Source organism: Gossypium hirsutum, chromosome D03 (assembly GCF_007990345.1).
Source record: "Gossypium hirsutum isolate 1008001.06 chromosome D03, Gossypium_hirsutum_v2.1, whole genome shotgun sequence".
NCBI classification, from domain to species: domain Eukaryota; kingdom Viridiplantae; phylum Streptophyta; class Magnoliopsida; order Malvales; family Malvaceae; genus Gossypium; species Gossypium hirsutum.
Window position 1 is genome coordinate 53,746,033 of NC_053439.1, and position 15,440 is coordinate 53,761,472.

Here is a 15,440-nt window from a genome sequence, read left to right on the forward strand (position 1 = left end):
CAGTAATTGAATATATATATATAGGTGGACTGATTAATATTTTCTAACAAACAAAGATCAAAGAATTAATGATGAAATTCAATGTGGCTTTATTTCGTGAACAGAAAAGGAGTGGGTTTCCAAATGGAGATCAATACCAACTGGCATTATTTTTACATGATATCACTTTTTGAGACTGCCCCTTTTCAAGGCATACAATGAAAATAGTTAATGAGTTTGCAATCAAAGCATGACACAAATACTAATTTTGACTTTTTTCCCCTTTTTATTACTAACTAGTTTTAGGGTAATTAAAGTCATAACTATAACTATATATAAGAGAGAGAGAGCATAGATGCCTTGTCTCTTTGAGAAGAAACTAGAATGCTATAAAGAGAAACAAACTATGTGCATAAAAAGCATACAAAGCCTCTTTAATCATTTGAGTGAGTGACCATCATTTTCAATATCCCATGTATAGGGGAAATTATGTGGGGGCTAGAGTTAAAAAAATGACTTAATTGGATTGTTGTTTTTTTAAGAAGGGTTAGAATACAATTCATCGTTTAATCGAGGGGCTAAATTTATATAATTTGAAGCTGAGCTTAACAATGAATTGGGGAATCAGCCTCAGTGGAGAATTTGTAATTTAGCTCATTTGTTATAATAGACGCTGCTAATGGTAACAAAATGATCGCAAAATAAGAAAAATAAGAACACAGATTTTATGTGAATAACTCTAAACAAATATAAAGGATGTCTTTATTATAATTTTTTTATATTTTTCTTTTGCAAACTTAATGCTTCAATTTGTTCACCAACTACATAATTTAGACAATTTTTATATTGTATTACGTATAAAATTTTCCAGTATTTCCTCAAGTAAAGTCATTTTATATAATAAAATTAAAAATTAAAAATTAGGGTCCATAAGTATAATTATAAAAAATAAAATAATGGGGAGTTTTTAGAGTAGATGCATATTTCTTTGATGTTTAATTTGCCCACATTGATGTATTAAGAGAATAATGTAGTTTTATTTGGCCACATATGCTTACTTACAAATTTAGCTATGATTATGAATTTGAAGCTTCCTCTAATGTTATAATATGATAAATTTTAATTTAAATATACATATTTAAAAAATAAAGCTATTAATTTATTTTTATATTAAATAAATATAATTATTTATGTATGTAATATATAAACATAAAATAATGTTATATCAATAATTGTGTTAATAATTTATAAAAAATTGAATCAAATCAAAATTTCATGTATACAATTACAGATTACACCATAGCTCATATATATATTTATCCTTAAATATTTTAATTCAAGTTTTAAAATTTTTAGCTATTATTAATTTAAAATTAACAATTAATTGAATTATGATTTAGGCATATGTTGATTGAGATAAGGCCAAAGAGCCACTAAACCCTATGGTGGTACAGCTAATTTAATTAATGGGTTTTTTTTAATGTCTGCCAATAAAATAAAATTATAAAAAAATAAATAAAAGAATTAGATTTAATTAATATTAAAATGGTGGGAGGACTAATGTTTAATTAGTCAATGTTGACTGAAGGTTATTGTTGTCAAGCACTTATCAATTATAAAAAAATTTAATTAATTTAACTTTTAATATGAAAACCTTTTAGAAAAAATTTAATATGAAAAAAAATCAATGATAAATTTGAACTTGGCAGTTTTCTTCAACTTGGTTCTTAATATTTTAGATGTCCACATTAGTCAGTTAAGTTGGTAATTTTTACTAATTTGGGTCACTATAATGACGTGTCATTTTGATGTTGTACCAGATCATCGTCTAAAATTTTTAAGTGACGATATGGTGCAAGTGTTAGAGTGTCATGTCATCACATTGATTAAAATTGAGAAAAATTGTCAAGTTTCAATATTAACGTGGGCCCAAAAAAAGTTTAGAAACCAAAATTGAAAAAATTTTCAATTCAGAGAATAAATGTTACTTTATTTCTTTTTAGAAATAAAAATTTATATCAACTTCTATTAAGTTGAGTGGTCAGAAGCTCAACACCCGTCAAAGTCTTTAATTCTAATCTTATGGATAACAAAAAAAAATAACATTCTCAATTGTGTTTCAACATACTCGAACCCACATCCTCTTATATTGACAACAATATCCATGTCAATTTAACTAATACTCAACCGAAAACCAATAATTTATGTTAGAATAATTGGTAAATTATAACCATTTTAAAACCTTATTTTTTGCCCCTCATTTCATAGTTTAAAAATCTATAAATAGATATTCCAAATCTTGTCCTTTGATTTCTTTATCAAGTGAAGAAGGAAACATGTTCCAAATCATCCTTCTTCTTTTATCATATGGACCTTCAGCTTTAATTTATTTTAATATATTTTTATCTTGAGAAAATGAATGGGATTGGGTATTTTTAAAAAAATAATCAAAAGATCAGCACATGATTGAACCATTTGATGCCGTCTCATAATTCTATACGAGGTTTAATTGTGTCCCGGTCCTTGTACTCTTTCACATTTTTGCTTTTTATTTTAAAAAATTCACGTCTCTCTATTTGTATAATTTGAAATTTGAAGTCCAATTGATATTCTTATTGATGGATTTCCGTTAAATTTAAATGTATGCCATCTTATTTTAAAAAAAAATTAAAATCCAATTTGTAAAACAATTTGAAATTTAACAAAGTTATTAAAAACAAAATGATTAAATTTTAAAAGTTTGAAGAGTATAAGGACCGGAAAGATAATTGACCCTTTGTATGAAATTTAGTAAGTTGAGTTAAATTCCAAGTTAAAATTATGACTTGTACAAGCCTATAATTCAATAATAACAATAATTCAATAATATTATAACCCATGTGATGGCATGATGGTCAGAGTGCTCATCACCCCAAGTGTGGTCTGGGTTCAAGTCTTGTAATTTATCGAAAAAAACAATAATATTAAAAATATATATGGGTTGGAGGATGGGAATAAAGAAGCTTAGACCATCTGATGTGTCATTTGATTCCCTTTTGTTTGATTTTATTTTTACATTAAAGTACTTAGATTATTAAAAGCGGATAAACATCAAAATTATATACGAATTTTGATTCAATGTGTAATTTTATGTATAATTTTTTATTTTCTGTGATTTTGATTTGATTCAATTTTCACAAATCACTAACAGCATTATTGAATTTCCACAATTTTGCGTTGATATATTATATACACAAATAATTACATTAATCCAATAAGAAATTAAATGTATGTTTTCATTTCTTTAAGCGTGTACTGTTGAATCAAAATCAAAATTTTCATGTATATATATGAACTACAATTAAAGTTTCATGTGTACAATTGCACCAAATCAAAATTTATGTATAAATTTAATGTTCATCCCCATTAAAAATGATAAAAGAAGAAGAATTCAAAACTTGCAATATGTTAAACCGTGTAAAAATACAGATCGATATTAGTTCAATTGGTATCGGTGTTGATAAAATAATTTAAGGTTATGAATTTTAGCACTTGATAATTTCAATTTAATTACCTGAAAATTGAAAAAGTAGTTTAAAAAATATATCATCACATTTTGAATATCTTTTATTATATATTTTTTGATGAATTACAAGAATTGGACAAAGCCCGAACAATAAACATGATTAACGTGACTCAAATTCAGATCACACCTAAAACATAAAAATTTTATATGATCTAAATTGATTTCCTTTATTTTGAAACTTTTTCTAAAGCTATTCTACTACTTTTTCTTTAAAGAATAATTCCATATTAAAACATTAAATTTAGTCCATTCCTATCACTACAACCGTCAACTTAAGATCTTTTATCTGTCTATTATATTTAAATTTATGATTTAATCCTTATATTTTCATTTAAACACAATTTGATCCTTTATTTTATAATTCATTAGTTTACCATTTAGTTAATATACTAACATAGTTTTTTTTTCTTCTTAAAAACACCCTCTTCTAAATCATCATACAGACATGAATTGTTTTGTGTGCAAATGGAAAATTTATTATGTAGTCCCTTTAACTTTTAGGAAATCATAAGTTAGTATAAATGTAAAATTGAATTGTGGACCCCCAAATTTTTTATTCATTTCTGGCTTTGCCCTTAGTTTTGTGCTTGTTGAAATGGTGTTTTTAAGAAGAAAAATCCACCTTAGCCTAACAAATTGGACTAACTAATAACCTCATAAAAGTATGGGGGCTAAATGAAAAAATTAGTATAGTAAAAAGATCAAAATTTGACCATCTATCATTTAGAAAGAAAGAAAAACTATTGGATTATAAAATAAAACCTGTAAATTAATGGAAAAATATTACAACATGATGATATTGTTGATGGACCAATTTAGCAATATTCCCAAAGGCGAGGCTCCTCAGACCCCAAAAAACCATTAATATCAACACCCCAGAACTCATACATTTGATGATTCATATCCATCAACAAATCTGGAAGATCAATGAAAGCATCATCCTTATCATTCGACGATGAACTTGTACTATCATGAGATACCGTCGAATACGCCGTACATGACGGAGAACGCGGCGCCATTTGATCGTAACTCAAAGCAGCAGCTTTAGCAGCAGCAGCTTGAATATCCTTAGGCGATGAACTTACCGGCCGAGGAAGCTCATGAGCTATATCTGGGAAATTCAAGTAAGCCGATTTGCCTTTAATGGCAAGCGCCGCCACATCGTGAGCTCGAGCCGCCATTTCCGCCGTGGGGAACGTGCCTAACCAAATCCTTGATTTTTTCCTTGGTTCACGGATTTCAGATACCCATTTCCCCCATTGACGCATTCTTACACCTCTGTATGCGGGATGTTTCCCTTCAAGTTCGTCGCCATTGTTGAACTTCCTCTTGTTTTCGTTTGTTTTTTGAGTCAGTTTTTGAATTTTGTTTGATTTAATAACTAAAGGGGATGATGATGACGATGATGATGATGAAGATGATGATTGGGTTTCGAGTTCAAGCTCATGCTCAGCTTGGAGTGGTACTTCCATGGCAGATATTAATTCTTTTTGGGGGAAAAAAGTGAAAGAGGGCACCGCTTGGCGAAGAAGGAGCTGAGCAAATTAGCTTCTTATATAGATTCCTTTTTCGACAGATTATAAAGTGTATTCAAGGCAATGTGCCAAACTAGAAAAAAAAAAAAGAAGAAAAAGAAAATGAATAACCCAACATCTAAGTCCCTAAATTTGACAACTTTTTCTAATTTGGTCCCTGAAATTTGCAACTTTTTCAGTTTTGGTCTCTATAATGATGTGACACTTTGACATTGTACCACATCATCACATAAAAATAATAATATTTTTATTATAATCTTAGAGTGTCATGTCATCATAGAGACCAAATTAAAAAAAGTTACCTTGTTGCAAAAGAAAATGTAAATTTTGGTTATTTTTGTTACGATCTAATTATGGTTTAAATTCGTTTATAATGTTAGATTTCGGTATTTAATCCCTTTACTTTAATTCTGCATATTTCGATGATTTTACTTTTATTGTGTTATTAGTAGGTTCAAACAAATAAAATTGCTAGTTGTTGACTGATTTTACTCAATCAAAATCATATAAAAATCTAATAAATTATATTCAATTGATAATAAATTTACATTGCAATTAAATACAATTGTTATTTAAAAAAAACCCACATCATCACTTGATCAACAACAATTGCTGGTGTCATTAATTTGGAGCTACTAATAACATTACAAAAATAAAACATCAAGTTATATTAAAGTAATGTAAAATGATGAAATCTCAAATTTAAACATAGTATAGGGACTAAAACCAAAATTAGACCTTTTATTATTACACAAGTTGATTTTGAATAAGTGAACGTTTGGCTTTATCTTTTGCTCTTGGTGTTCTTTTGTCGGCTTCTTCTCACGTCTCATTAAGAGGATTTACTTGAAAGATTAAAGATTTTTCTAATTTCATATTTACACATTTTATTCTCAAACTATTGGTTTTTTAGTTGGGGGATTAATTTGTGGGCCAATCATGTGGAAAAACTTTTTAGCCTAAAGTTTTGTAAAATACAATCATGCATTTCACATGAAACCCTTTTCTTTTTTGGATTTATTTAGATAATAATAAGAAAATCAATCTGATCAATTGACTTTGATTCGGACGGTTCAACAGATATTTCTAATTAACTGATATTGGGTTACTGGGTTGGGTTTAGGGTTATTAGATTAGGCTTATATAGTTATTTTTCTATTATAAAATATAAATATATTTTAAATAATTTAAAAATAATATAAAACAAGTTTATTTTTTCGGTCGGTTCGATTATGAGATTCAAAAAGTAATAATTGATTGAATTAATCGACTAAACCAAAAAATTAAATGGGCTACTTTTTAAGTTAAAATTGAAAATTGCTTTCCCCTGTATATATATATTCATGCTTGATTTTGTTAAGACCTTTTATGATGTTGTAGGAAATGGAACCGTGATCGAATCAGTTAAATCATCAATTCTCGATTCAATTAATTTAACAATAATTAAATAAATACAAATTACCTATAGCTTTTACTCAACTCATAAATAATAAGATATCGCTCTTTAGCACACTCGAACCTACGTCCTCTTGCATTGACAATAATATTTATACCAATTAAATTAAGACTTAATCCGACACCGTCATTTTTTTTTATTATTTCATTGTGATTTAATTCCTTTTCGATTATATACTATTGGTCAAACCCAGATTCAATCAAATTACGACAACATTTGCCCGTATGTATAGTGTTAATAAAGATAATTGTACGGCCAATTTACGGATTGGAATCTATGTCTGTATGTCTATTGCTTGTACAATTTTGTTTTCTCTCACCCCTTTTCAACGTCATATTCGATGTCCAATGAAATCAAGCCAATAAAATAAGGGTTAAAACAATATTTACTTTTTAATTTTGATAATTTTTTAATTTGATCCCTGATTTGTCTATATTAATCCTCGTATTGATTTCGTCAAATAATTTAATCTCTTTTTTAACACCATTAAAAGATGATAACATGGTATTTTAATATTATGCCACATCATCACCTTAATATTTTAAAAATAAAATGAAATCTGCAAAATTTCAATATATGTATTGAGTATATATATTAAAATTTTTAATTTTCCCGTATAATATATTTAAAAAAACAAATGACTATGTGGCTTTTTTATCTCTTTATGGATCAAATTTTAAAAAAAAACTACATTGTTCGGTAGAATTTAAGTGGGATAAATGTGGATAAAAAAATGTTTAAGAAAATTCTATAAATTTAATCAATACCAACCCGAACTAATTTAAGAAAATTATAAATAAAAAAATAGCAACCCATAGTTTTTTTTTTGGAAAATATAATTAAGTTGCAATAATTTCAATTAAAATCAATTATTATAAACACTAATTTTTTGAACTCACGTCGTTCTACATTGATGACAATATTCATGCCGGTCGAACTAACTAATTAAATAAAATAAATATAAAAAATAAATATGAAACAACCATAACCATATCGGCTTTATTACAAAACACATGAAAACGAGGTTTGCTTAGGTCAATATATTCCCTAATGACGCAATAAATATTACGTAACTAAGCTCTACATGATTATTTAATTGGTTATTATTAATTAACAGCCGACTCTCTCTTTTTCTTTTAAATGTTGAATGGCAGTTGGTTAAGAACATCAAATTGGCATTAAAAATGCAGTAGAAATTTGCATTTAAAAAAAAAAAAAAACATATCAGCTACCCTCCAAATCTCAACTAATTAAAGGAATTCAAGCAATGTCTGAATTATTTGTATATATTTTTATAATAATGCCCACATTTCCTTTTTTTTTAATTTAATCCCTTTACTTTTAATTTTAAGAATTTAATTTACCCTATTATTTAGATTTAATAATTGAAGTTCAAATGATATCTTTAAAGAAATTTGATTAAATGTATTTAAAAAAATTTTCTCACATGTAGAAGTCGTGTAAGGAAACAAAGTATCGACTTTTACTGTGCTTCTTTAAAATAGTGTTGAAGAACCCTGCAATTTATGAATCATGATTCAACGCTTTTATTTGTTTCTCGCCCTTCTATGAATGTAATATTGGCCAAATGACCAAGTTTTTTTTTTTAAAATTTTAAAAATGGTACATAATCTAATTTAATAAAAAAAATTTATGGTGTTATTAATTGGACTTCAATTATAAAATCAAAAGAGTTGAGGACTAAATTTCAAATATGAGAAAGATTCTAAGATGAAGGGCATACGTAAATTGTAATAATGTCAAAATTTATATAAAATAAATTTATGGCTGAGTAAAGCGGATATGATTTCATAAATCTTAACGAGAATTTATATTGGACTTGTGAGTAGGGACGAATCTAAAAATTCTTTCAGAGGGACGGAATTGAATGATAAATTTTTGTGAGGTTAAAGTGTAATTTTATTTTGTGTTCACTCATGATTTCGCCACTTTTAAAAAGATTATATAAAAAGCTTTTCATTCTGAGAGGTTAAAGTGTAATTTTATCATATAATAATTTTTAATTCTATCATTTAATAAAGGACTAAAAAGTAATTTTTCCATTTTAAGAGTCAAACGACCTTGTCTACCCGTCTAAATTTGCCCTTCATATTGAAATCGAGTAGAGGTAGAAGTGGGTTGGACATATTTAATTTTTTAAATATTTTTATAAATCAGCTTTAAATCCAAATTCATTTATTATCCTAATTAATTGAATTTTATTATCTAAATCCAAATTAAATAATTATTCCAAAATATCTGAATTTAAAAAGTAAAAAGGATAATATATATATCACTTATCTATAAAAATAAAATAGATTCAAATAATAAATATTCAAATCAAATTTATTTTAAATTTACGAGATATATATATCAAATATTCACTAATATCTGAATCTGCACCAACTATTATCCAAAAAAATATCTAATTAAATTGACTATGTTCATATGTTCTAGAAGAGGAATTATGGTTAAATAGTAGAAGATTTGATAGTTTCTTAACGTTTTGTTCTTTTTTGTTCAATAGTTTTGTTCATGTTTAGTAAAAGGCGAATTCTAATGATTCAATATAGTATTCATAAAATCATGTTTGGTTAACAAGAAAATCTGGAAACAAGGCAAGAGATTATTAGGTTTCTGTCCAATGATGCAAGAAAATATTATCGTCACCCACTAATAACTAAATGAACTTATGATGATGACAAACAACAACAACAACAAAAAAATAACCTATTTTGATTTACCCCTTGACAAAAATAAATAAATAAAAATTATTTTGATTCTTGAAATTTTAATTTTTAAAAATGGTATTTGTTGAAGTTATTAAATTATATTATTTTAAAATTTTAGGTTATATAATATCATATTAACTTGTTATTTTCATATATTATTTAAAAATAATAATAATTAATAAATTTAAAGAATTGTAAAAATTAAGAATAATCAAATTGAAAAAGATAAACTAAATATTTATCTAAAAAATAATATGCTAATAAAAGAATAAACTAAATATATATTTGAAGTAAATAAAAATTTTTGGGATAAATAATAAATTCATAAAAATTACATCATTTTGTGATCCTCTCGTTGATTTGAACATGAACTAAATTTTCTCATAATCTCAATATTATCTGCTATTGTTGAACCAGCAGTTCCAAAAAAACCAAGTGAACCACAGCTGCAAATTGTTTCTTCTATAAATAGAAGTATATCAGGTAATATATGAGGAGCACAATGCTTCTGCAACTTAGCCACCGTGTCAGTAGACTCGATACCGCCAAGACTGGACCCGAACCTTAGGCCATGTCCGGCAAGTGCTAGTTTCTTTGCCGTTTCCATCACCAACGAATCTTCTTCGTTCATAAAATAGAGCTTAAAATTGGTTGAATCCTTAGCCAAATCACCCAGGTAGTTTCCGGTCCAATTGCCTCGAGGGAGATCAGTCATCACGAAAACATGAATCGGTCGAGACACCGTCTGGCTTACTGAATCTAGTTTTTGTTTCAAATCCGAAAATGTAGCTTCCCAATGGTTCTTGAACTGTCCATCTAGCAATCTAAGTTGTGCACAGAGAAACGGAGCCTTTACGGTCTGAACCGCAAACTGTTTTCCCGCGGATATAATTTCGGGGACAAACGGAAGGAATTTGATCTTTTTTATTAAAGATTGTATATTTGAATCTCTCGGTGCTTTTTGGATATCGATGTAGAGCTCAGAACCTTTATATGGGGCTGTAAAAAGGGTTCCGAATGCTAGAACAGTGGCCGAATCGGCTTTGCTGCCAGGTCCAAGTGTCTTATACACGTCTCTACGTCTTCTAACATACGAAATCTTCTTTTTCTTCTTGAGTTGTTCGTTGGGTTGGAATGAATCCAAAGCTCCATCCGCTTCGTCATTCCCGTATGTCCAAACTGTTGTTCTACAATCATCATCTACGGAAAATAGACATCGATCTATATTACCATCAACCCCTGATAGCAATAAGCCACATTGCTTTAGGCTATCAACCAAATATGTCGGTTGTGTGTTTGGTTCTTTGGCGCAAGCCAAATCCAAGTCCAAACCACACCACGAGGACACAAAAACCCGGAAATCTATGGCTCGAACATGTGAAGATGACAGTACCGAAGATATATCAATGATATCAGCCATGGAAACATACCTGCAAGAACAAATACAAACGCAATCAAAAAAGAAGCAAGATCTTCTATTGAGTTAAGCATTACTGGATTAGTTTAGTGATTGCTAACAAAAAAAAGACCTAAACTTTGTTTTCTAGGGGAGAAAAAGAAGCATAAATCATTTAGTTATGTTACACACGGGAACTTCGCCATCTAGCAACCCCGCTAGAACATCACGACCCCCATACTCAACCTATTTAGCTCCATTAGTCATGCAGCTGCCACCATAAGCATTGTTTCACCAAGACCTAAGGAACATGCAAGTCAACCATTCCTGACAACTAGACCACTCCAACAAGACGACCATTACTTGTCATCCACATACGCTCTTACCTAGGTGACATTAAGTTGTTCAGCTGACAACGATATTAGAAAAGACCAACTAACCAATTAGAAAGAGACACATGTCCCACGAACGGCTCTCTCACCTCAAGGAGGGGAATGTTCCTCTGTTTCTTGCCCTACACTCCTTCCTCACACCTCTCTCAAGCTTTCCCTCTCCTTCACCTTTTTCCACCACACACAATACAGCTCTCCGCCTTAGCAGGGTGAACCCTCCTTAATCTCCACCGCACTTTCCTCCATGTACATAAGTTATATAGAAAATGACAGGAAAATTAAAACCCCAAAGTACCAAATCTTAAAGATTACCAATAAAATTTAACCCCTAAAAAATGGAACACAACCAATAAAAGGTGAAAAAAAAACCTAAAACCCTAGATTCAAACGTAAAAAAAGTTCAAAAATTCAATGGAGGAATTAGCTAAAAATGGGTATATGAACAATAAAAGTGAGCAATACCCAGTTATCTCCCACTTTTAATGAGCTCAATAACATGATCCCAAAGTTCCAAATCTAAAATCATTTATTTACAAGTACAAAAATTGAAAATTAAAGGAAATTTAAAGCTCCAAGTCCCAAATCTTATGATAACTAAGAAATTTCTGCTCAAAATTGACCTATACATATAGCTCAACAACAAAATTTAACTAAAACCCAGAATTCAATGGATGTATAAACAAGGAAATTGAGCAATACCCAGTTACCTCCCACTTGTAATGAGCTCAATAACATGATCCCAAACCGAAACACGGATCTCTTTAGGGCTTTGAACCCTAAACTTAGGGCAGCTACCGAGTGCAATTGCATGGTGAGAAAGAATAGGAGGGATAATCAAAGTACGGTTCAAAATCCCAGCCATTAGAACTGCATTCTTGAACTCAGAAAGCTGGTTACTGATCCCACTATGAGGGGCGTACCATAAGAAATTTTCCCCTGAGATTCGAATTTCGCAATGTGGGAATTGAAGGGAAAGGGCTGTGGTTTTTGAAGAGGATGATGAGAAAAGGGATTTGGGGATAGAAGTGAAAGTAAGGAAGAAGAGAAAGATGAGGGAAAGGAGGAAAAGTGAGAGGAAAAAGAAAGGAGATCTGCGTTGTTGGGATTTCTTTTTGCCCCATAGTTTCGGAGTGGGGATTGGTTTGTTGAGATTAAACATGTTTCTTGTTCGGTTTTGTTGGTGTCTGTGGTGCTGCTGGTTCAGGGTCTTTTAGTAGTTCGATGTTTTCTCGTAGGCTAATATACAACCAAAAATTTTGTATTACACCCAAATAACTATGAGAAGATTTAGCTAAAAATATAAAATTAAAAAATATATTTAAGTAGAAAAACAAAATTTATTTAAAAAATAGATAAAGCCTCGAGTAAAATTTTTTTACCCATATTTTCTACTGTTTTAATGTTATTTTCTTATTGTTTTACTTCTATGTTATTATTATTTTATTATTATTATTTAAATATTATATAACTCTTATTTTATGTTAATTTTATTACTATTTTAGAGACATTTGTTTATTAAGTTACATATATCTCAATATTATTTACGTATAAATATAAATTATATTTTTTATTTTTATATATAAAAAAATTAATTTAGACGGGCCAATTCGGGGTTTTAATATTTTTATTCGGGTCAAATTTAGACAAAATTTTAAACCCATTTTCAGGCCTAGCTAGCCCGGACTTGGCAAACGGACCTAAAATTTTGACAAGACTCATCCCAAACTCGACCCGACCCATGAATAGGTATTATTTTAATTTAATATGTATAATTTAATATATTTTTATTTCTTAAACACACTTGTTAAAAAGAGGTTCAAATAAATTTCTAACAATATGCTATATCGCCTAAACCCAAACCATTGAATTAAGTTTGTAAGAAAAGAAACATGCTTATTCACTTGATCCACAAAAAGAACCACAGACAGCGTATTAACCTGTAATGCTCATAAAAACCCTGAGCTATAGTGTCTTAATTTGCATGGATTGGGCTCCCACTCGAATTCATTCTCGAATTACCCGGAACAGGGTTGGCATGGAATGCAGATTGCCTCGACGAACCGTCAAGTTTTAACGAAACGGAAGAAGGGCCATTACCACCAATTGATTCTCCCAAACTCAATTTAGACATGCCGACCAGTTCATCAACATTGATCGGGATCTTCGAATGTACAGCCATTGGCTTAACCACTTCATGTGTGTTTTCCTTGGTTGGTTCAGTATTGTAACCCATCCAATATGAAAGTGAGAACGGAAAGAATGGTGGGAAGTAAGCAGGATATAGTGCCGGGAAATGAGGTTGTGAGGTCTCTGGTTTCGGAGGAATGTGAATGTTTTCACCATCATTTGATTTGTCGGTATCCATTGTTTCGTCTTCTTCGTCCAATGCAGGAGGAATAGGCAAATGGTCGTTGCTCTGTGCTTTGGCTTCTGAAGGGTTTACCGAGAATGAATCATGTGATACCATCAGAATGTCACTCGACTGCAAGAAAATGATCCTTAGACAGCATCAAACACGAATCAAATACAACCAGACAAAACAAATTGAAAGTAAATTGGTATGAACCTATTATCTACAAATACCATACGAATATAAATCGAAGCTTTTAGATATGACAACCAAAGCAAGCATTTTATAGAGAGAAGGGCACTAACTTCATCAGTTACAATATCAAAGAGGCTGGATCGTCTTTTTCTCCTAGAAACATTCGATTGTCGGATGAAATATTTCTGAGCATGGCTAGCTACTTGAGTAGGAGTCCTCGAAATAACATAATTGCGCGATATTCCACGCCAATCACCTTTTCCAAGCTTCTGCAATCCAAGTAGAAACATCCGATGCTCTTCTTCCGTCCAAGGAATACCTGCAAACACCGTTGCTTAGACAAATTCATTAAAGCAATAAACAAGACATCAATATTACCATGTACTAGTTTCCACCATTATTGACTGTGCCTAGACTTCTAATGTCGAGTGTTCATTATAATCAACCTGTCACAAACTTTAATCCAATTTTTTTTTTGTTTAGTATAGATATTCTCCATGTCAGCTTTACGGATCATAAAAATTGATTGCTACTCCTAACAATATCATCTTCAAGATTCGAACTTGATAAACCAATAAATTTCACAATGTAGTACATATAACCAAAGCTTTGGATCAATATCATTAACATATGAAACTAAGAGATCAATGCACTTTACCCAAAGAAAAATTTTTCTAAGCCAAAGCAAATAAAAATTTGAAAAAATTCAAATTAGTTCTTCAAAAAAGAACAAAAAAGAAGAGACCTCTTTTCCTTTCACGATTGGAAGACGACGACCCGGGTACAAAATCCTCAGAAGCATAACCGTCTGCATGATCCGGACCATCACCGGGTTCACCCGACCCATTCCCGTTATGCATCCCAGAATTCAACCCGGAATATTGGCTTAAATTCCCCATACTGGCACTCTTCCGGATCAACCCGTCAGTTAACCGGACTCCGAACAGCTTAAACCCTCGGTTCGGGCATGTCCGAGAGTTATGCCCGTTGTGGCTACAATGCGAGCAGCGACGAGTCATCTTGGATCAGATCAAACAGCAAAAAAAGTGAAGTGATAGATGTAAACCGGATCTTCTAGAACCTGGATCCGATTCGTATACGGGTTATGCCCTTTGTTTAAAAAAAAAAAAAACCCTTTATTTGACTGCTTCTTGTGGCTTTTTTTTCTAAGAGAGAGAGAGAGGGGGGGGGGAGACGATATCTAATTTATATTTATTGCTGTAATGAAATTTAATGCTCTGGTGTTTACAGGTGTTTGATGGTAGGGACCATCTTGGATTTGTAGCCGTTGATATGGTCAAATTTGGATTCGAGAAAATCTTGCGTTTTTGGCACGGGGAGTTGACTTTGACATAAGTCCATTCCCGTTTCTATTTTTCTTCTTTTGGTTAAAATGCGGTTCAACTCCATGTATTTTCCATATATTTGATATTTAGTCCTTTTACTTCTATTTTAAAGAATTTAGTTGGTAAAAATCCCTATCCAACCCCTCCCAATTTAGAAATTGAGTAAATTGGTCTCTATAAAAAATTAGAGCAATTTAATCCCTGCCAAATTTGAAAGTGAGCAACCAAACATTAACGCCGAGACTAATTTTCCTTGATTGCTCACTTTTGAAATTGATAGGGATTAAATTGCTCCAATTTTTTTGAAAGGGACCCATTTTCTCAATATCAAAATTGAGAGGGACTAGAGAGGTATTTTTACCGACTCATTCCATTTACTTTTGAGATTTAAAAATGCAAAAAATCTAGTTGTTGATATCAATAAAGTTATTCAATTTGTTAGAACGTTAATTTTCTATTACATAGCTAACAAGTGATATTTCAAAATGCCACAC

At 30.4% G+C, this 15,440-nt stretch overlaps 3 protein-coding genes across 4 annotated transcripts; all 3 read right to left on the bottom strand.

The window, feature by feature from the left end:
- Positions 1 to 4,274: 4,274 nt before the first annotated feature.
- On the bottom strand, positions 4,275 to 5,202 carry LOC121215621 (ethylene-responsive transcription factor ERF039). The gene has a single exon (XM_041090591.1). The coding sequence runs from the start codon at positions 5,014 to 5,016 to the stop codon at positions 4,360 to 4,362; it is 657 nt and encodes a 218-aa protein (XP_040946525.1). The 5' UTR covers positions 5,017 to 5,202; the 3' UTR covers positions 4,275 to 4,359.
- A 4,356-nt stretch (positions 5,203 to 9,558) lies between these two features.
- On the bottom strand, positions 9,559 to 12,386 carry LOC107932368 (O-fucosyltransferase 30). The gene is made up of 2 exons (XM_016864336.2): positions 11,763 to 12,386; positions 9,559 to 10,697 (listed from the first exon to the last, which is right to left on the bottom strand). The coding sequence occupies exons 1-2, from the start codon at positions 12,212 to 12,214 to the stop codon at positions 9,599 to 9,601; spliced, it is 1,551 nt and encodes a 516-aa protein (XP_016719825.1). The 5' UTR covers positions 12,215 to 12,386; the 3' UTR covers positions 9,559 to 9,598.
- LOC107932369 (transcription factor MYBS3) lies at positions 10,504 to 14,803 on the bottom strand. 2 transcript variants are annotated; one of them, XM_041090592.1, is made up of 4 exons: positions 14,346 to 14,772; positions 13,711 to 13,919; positions 12,993 to 13,537; positions 10,504 to 10,697 (listed from the first exon to the last, which is right to left on the bottom strand). In XM_041090592.1, exons 1-3 carry the CDS (start codon positions 14,617 to 14,619, stop codon positions 13,028 to 13,030), a joined length of 993 nt encoding a protein of 330 aa, XP_040946526.1. In that variant the 5' UTR covers positions 14,620 to 14,772; the 3' UTR covers positions 10,504 to 10,697; positions 12,993 to 13,027. The 2 variants fall into 2 exon arrangements, with proteins under 2 accessions (XP_040946526.1, XP_016719826.1); XM_016864337.2 differs by lacking the exon at positions 10,504 to 10,697 and having other exon boundaries at positions 12,900 to 13,537; positions 14,346 to 14,803.
- Between the last annotated feature and the right edge of the window lie 637 nt (positions 14,804 to 15,440).